Here is a 6,213-nt window from a genome sequence, read left to right on the forward strand (position 1 = left end):
AGGTGGGGAGCATTTAGTCCTACAGAGAGCAAGGGAAGTCGATCACAGACAGTTGATGTCATGACAAAAGGACACAGGAGGCTATTTAAAGAAGTTCCCACTGGCCAAATTTAGAACAACATGATGAATAATCTAATAACATACAGATTAAAACATATAAAATACATTTAAATCTAGGAGTTCATAATAATAACAAAAATGGTTAAAAAAAGAAAAGGCAGGGAATAAAATGGGCCAGTTTAGAGTGGAAATTCAGAGTCTAGGAAACCGCAGGACAGAGAGTGAGTTCCTTCAAGAAATAGATTGCAGTAGGAAAAATACAAAATGAGGGAAATTAAAAATGATGTAACAAACTTGTCACCCATCTCCATGCACAGACCTTCATTGATCCTAATTTAAATAAAGTCTAAAAAATTTATGACATGTGTGAGGTCACTGGAAATTTGAACAAGTGTACACTCGATGATATTAAAATTATTTTTAAGTGTGAAAATGGTAGGTGGCTATATTTTTTAAACTAATACTTAAATGATAGATCTACTATCTATATATTTCAGTATCTACTGAAATATATGAGGTCTGAAATTTATCTGAAATTAATATGAGACATGAAGGAAATTGGTGGGCATATACATGGAAGAAAATAGGCCATGAGTTGATAATTGTTGAAGCAGAAAAATGAGTATACTTTTCTTTCTACATTTATTCATGCTTGAAATTTTCTATATTAAATTTTTTTTTAATCAAGAATAAGACAGAAAGGTTAGTCTCGCGCAGAAAGGACACCTTTTCCTCTGAAGCTGCAAACAGTCTGGCTTATTTTTAAAACACTCACCATTCCACTCTTGCCATCATTCTCAACAGACGATTATACCTCTTACTATCACGTGAAATATTACTCACCTTCCTGTCAAAATAACTACGTGTTTATGCAGTTTAAAACAGCCATCTTTTCCTCACTTCCAAATATCTAAGCAAGGGCTCCAACTGTGATCTCTTTCTTATATTTTCTTTCAACTTCTCCACTGGTGGCTTAATCTTATTTAAACATGCTCTCACCTCTCTGACCTTAAAAAAAAAAAGAAAGAAAGAAAAATAGTCCCTCTTCCCTCTCCACTTTCTCAACCAGATTCTTTCAGAATTCTCACCTCTCCTTCACAATGAAATTTCTTAAAAAACATCCACTGAGTCAGGTAATAGTTGTCTTTCAAAAGACATTTGCCTTGTCTTCTTAAATATTAGATTCAGGCCACTGAAAATGAAACATACTTGCTTGCCAATGGGACATAGTGGAAATGGTGTATGCAACTACCTGGTAATATCTTTTAATTGAGGAGACAACCCTTTCTTCTCTGGTCTCTGCCTCCTTCCTCCTGGATGGAATTTCAACATGCGTCTTGTACCATGATATGACTTTGGCAATGGAAACAATAGATCATGGAGCAATAAGACAGTAGACTAAATTTTCAATATCTTGAGGTCCCTAATATATGAAATCCACTATATCTAGATCTTAATTCATCCTAAAGCTACTTAAATCTGGCTTTCACACATGCTATCCAACTGATACTATCCTCACCAAGGTCAACAATGACATATCACTATACTTTCTGCACTATTATTCCCTCCCATTTCTCTACTGAAAAATTTCAATGTTTTTTTCATATCATAAAACACATAGGACATACAACTTTATATTACATTGGGGTAGCAGACAAACCTGCTTATGACTAGAAGTGACCAGCTTCTGACCAAACCAGGCCACACCTGGCTTTGAAAAGTATAAAGAATCAATGTAACAATAAAACATGTAACCAACTGATAGCATATTATTGTACTATGACACATCTTTTGGGTAATTCAGTTCTAGACACTTCAGCCTCTTGTTTTATAAAGAAAATACGTCTTCCCTTAACATTCCAGGAATGTATTTTCTAGAGTTCTCTTGTAGTCCTTCACCTGGGGTTATTCCATCTACTTCTATGACCTTACTCAAAATCTATAGGCTGATGACTCCCAAGTCTATATACACATCTCATTTGTTCTCCTTGAGCACCAGACAGCAGAAATCTAGCTTCTTATGGATCATTATCCATTTGAAGTCTTCCAGGCACTCAAATTAAATGTATTATCTTCACCCCAAAGTATTCCTCTTCTTCTAAGCTCAGTGAATGTCACCACCATGCACTTACTTGCTCCAGCTAGAGCCCTCAAAAGTCATCTTTTGACTCCCTTTTCTCTCCTTTCTGTCTCATATCCAATAGGTCAAAAGAAATCTATTCATTCTCTTGAATCAGGTGACACCTACTCAAGAAAAATCAGATTATGACTCGTGGTTAAATCAATCATCATGCATTGTGTATAAAGCACTTAAAAATATTTCAAATCTGTAAAGCGCTACAAAATATTGACACTAATGTAGGAAAAATAAGTGGTGCAGTGGATACACAAAAATATATGGAGTCAAAAGTCACAAGTTAAAGGACTGATTTGAGTGTATACTAGGTTGGGAGACCCAAGTAAATCGTTTATATTTGAGACCCTGTTTTCTCTTCTGTGAGCACTCCATTTGTTCATGTAATCAGCATGCGGCTACTGGGTTCCTATGTGTCAGGTAATTGGTTTAGGGATACAAAGATTAAAGAATGAGTAAGACACTTCCTTTTTCCCAAAAAAAGAAAAAAGAAAGGCAAATATGTAAAACAATAATTGTCTCATAGCATGTATTCTGCTTGAAGACAGCATTGCCCCCAAGGGTGCAAAATGTGTTGGTTTGTTTGTTTTTTGAGGTGGGCAAAAAAAAAATTACTTTTTTTATGTATAAAGCACAGACACACACAGTACTTAGACAGATACACGGTAGATCTGTGGGATTAGCTGAGTGCCAGTTCTGGGCTAAGCACATTATTAGTCATTATACCATTTGTCCTTCACAACAAAACCTACAACATAGGTATTATTATTTCTATTTCACAAATCAGAAAATGGCCTTGAGAAGTTAAATAATACAACAAATCTACTGGCTGACACTAGAATATGAATTCCATAAATGCAGAGGTCTCATCTGAATAGGTCATTGGTCTATTCTGAGTACCTGGAACAGTGCTTGACACTAAGAAGGCAACCTAATAATATCTGTTGAATGGATGAATTATTGTGAGTTAGGGATAAATGGAGAAGTTCAGAGGCCAATGATGCATTAGATTCCAAATCCTGTTTTCATAATCGCTATGTTATTGGAGGGTCCCAATACAGGACTTAGAATGGATTGATGGATCTATGGGTAGATAGATGGTTAGAATAGATGGAGAGAGAAAGAAGGAAAGAAAAGAGAAAAAACGGTGGACAGTATCTGTTCTTCCTTCCTGTAAGAATTAGCATGAGAATTAAATTAATAAACTTACCTAAAAAAAACAAAAAGAGAATGGCTAAATGCAAGGTAACTGATAGAAGTTTTATTAGCAATAACATAATATGCTTCCCTGATGATTCTCCCATGCAGTCAGTTCATTCATCTTGTGTCTCTCAGAGTCAAACTCTTATTTGCCACACTGCCTTCAGGACCAGCCTGGGGTTATAATGTTCATGAAACACAGCTGGAACTTGGATAGATAATCACTTACTAGAACTTTTAAAAAAAGAAAAAAAATACCTGTATAATAACTAGAAAAAGTACATGTAATTATAGGACTGTAAGAAGTACAATCATACTTCATGTCATTAAATTGGCAAAGAGCTCCTAATATAGTTTTTAAATTAAGATTTTTTCTTTTAATTTGCCTCAGTATAAGACCTTTTGTGCTTATATTAAAATTATTCGTCATGAATGAGCCTGTACTACATTTTAAGTAAGTGAAATATAATTATGAATTTCAAGTACCTATGGAATCCTGACTTCAACATATTTCAAGTTTATATCCTCGAGCAAGATTTTTTACCTCCTGAACTTCAACTGCTTGAAGGGCAAAATGGGACACACATCTAATCAGTGTTTATAAGGAGTAATAAGAAAATATACATAAAGCACCTAACACAATTCCTGGCATAGATTAGGTACTCAGTAAATATGCTTCCTTTTCTTGTTCAAAGAAACACAGGCAACTTCTTTTAAACTCCATCCAATTCAATGATTAAAATTTCTCCCTATGTACAGTGTTTCAAGTTGAGACTTTAAAAATAATGATGAGATGGGGGCAAATACAGCATTTATTCTATGTTATCCTTAAAACCTACATGATACTGACATCTTAGCTCCTGATTTACCCGTTATGTGTATATATATATATATATATATATATATATATATATATATATGTGTGTATATATATATATATATATATATATATATATATAACAAACTAAAACACCTTATTTATTATTTGATTTTCTCATATGTTGACTAAATTTCCTTTAAATAAAATTCTTATAGTGATAAATGACATACTTTAAAATTGTCTTTGCATTATTTATTTAAGCTGTGCTATATGCAATATATCTATATTACAATCACATATCAACATAAGAGCATAACAATCATTGGGACATATCTGCACTGTATGAGGTCAAGCAGTATTTGAGCTTCATATTAAAGCTTTTGAAGATTCTTTGTTTCTGGATCACAACAAACTGAACAAATTTTATAGAAACATTTTGGTTCATCTGTGGCTCGTCCATTTAGTTACTTGCCAATGCCACAAGTTTATTTTATCCCAGGCCCTAAAATAAAATGTGGTTTGTGTGTGTGTGTGTTTGTGTGTAAAACAGACTTTGAAGCCAGACAGAACTGGATAAATCTGAGTCAGGCTAGTAACAAACTAACTAGCAAGTTACTTGACTTAGTTTCCTTATATCTAAAATGGAAGATGTTTTGTGAAAATTAAAATTAAGATAATTCTTGTAATGGGTTCAGCACAGTGTCTAGAGACCTGAGCAAATACTTAAAAATTTCAGCGCTCTCTTTTTAATATCATTGTTATAATTGTCTCTAGGAGATTAGACGTGTTAGTAGTCCCTTCAAACTGACCTGTGAAACAAAAATGTGATTCTTAAGTTACTAAATTAGAGCCAAACGTGTTACAACTAACTGCAAGAAATCACAAGTCCACATCATACAATACTTGTAAAGAGCATACCATATCCCACTGTAGAAAGACCCAAGTGTTTCATTCTATTTTTCACAAGTTCAGCAAGCTCTTGTCTTTCTGACCTCCTGTAGAGGTTCAGGCGCTGCTGGGTTATTTTCTCAGCTGTTTTACCGGAGTGTTTGGGACCTTTTCTGCTCAGTCTTCGGGCCCACTGCATGCTCTTCCTCCTTAGCAGGGGATGGTCGGACTGGTCACTGGATGTTGAGTTGCGGTGGTTACTTCGGTGGTGACCTTGCTCTTTGGCATCTTTGGTGTCTTCCCACTCTTCCACACTGATGGATATTTGAGACTTTAAAAGAAATGCATATTGGTAATTAGACATTTTAGGAATCATGTAGCCTGGAGTTATATTCTTATTTTTTGCTAATATCTTAATATAATTATATATCTCATGAGAGTTTTCACAGAAAGAGCAAAATCATAATCATTGATACTAATTTTCTGTTTCTAAAAAATTAGAAAATATGTTTTTTTAACTTATATTTGAACCAGATAAAATATCCTTGCATCCTCCAATATGTTTCTTTATAAAAAGAATTTAATTTTTCAGAAAGGTAGAAGGTGTCAGATTGATAAAATATATGAGACATTCTTTTCCACACTTCCCATGCACACAGACACACACACACACAGCTGACTATTCAACTTCTCTCAATTTTTTATAGAACAGTTATTCATGTCACAGGTTATTGAGCATCTGTGGAACAAAGTGGTATTTTAAAATAAATCAATTCACCCAGCAGTTTGAAAGTGTTTGTAATCTGGATTAGTGGCTCCCTTAAGAATAGTTTTACAGCCTTAATAATAGACTTAAACTGTGCTAGCTGATTTATGTCTGAAGACATTCTGAACTGTTGCTATAGAAAACAGAGGAAAATGAAATCACTGGAGATGTGTTGGTTGAACCTTATATGAAAGAATTCCTAAAAAATGTTTTCCATTAAAATAGGATAAATTATAATAATATTCAAAAAATCATCTAAATTTAAATCTACAAGCACCATGGCTAGTAACTCTGGGTCCCCTGGAAATTTCTTTTTATCAGTAAAAATCCACAGAAAGATGTTTC

At 34.0% G+C, this 6,213-nt stretch overlaps 1 protein-coding gene across 3 annotated transcripts in view; it reads right to left on the reverse strand.

Annotated features, from left to right (window-relative positions):
* The window catches only part of KCNT2 (potassium sodium-activated channel subfamily T member 2), a gene marked incomplete at both ends in the record, with an annotated part of 353,426 nt that overhangs the window by 18,722 nt on the left and 328,491 nt on the right, over positions 1-6,213 (reverse strand). For all 3 annotated transcript variants that reach the window (XM_079727058.1, XM_079727057.1, XM_079727056.1), the window contains one exon: positions 5,133-5,433. In XM_079727058.1, the coding sequence (XP_079583184.1) occupies positions 5,133-5,433 (301 nt within the window). The remainder of the gene's footprint in view (positions 1-5,132; positions 5,434-6,213) is intronic.

This window comes from Hyperoodon ampullatus, assembly GCF_949752795.1.
Source record: "Hyperoodon ampullatus genome assembly, chromosome: 2".
NCBI classification, from domain to species: domain Eukaryota; kingdom Metazoa; phylum Chordata; class Mammalia; order Artiodactyla; family Ziphiidae; genus Hyperoodon; species Hyperoodon ampullatus.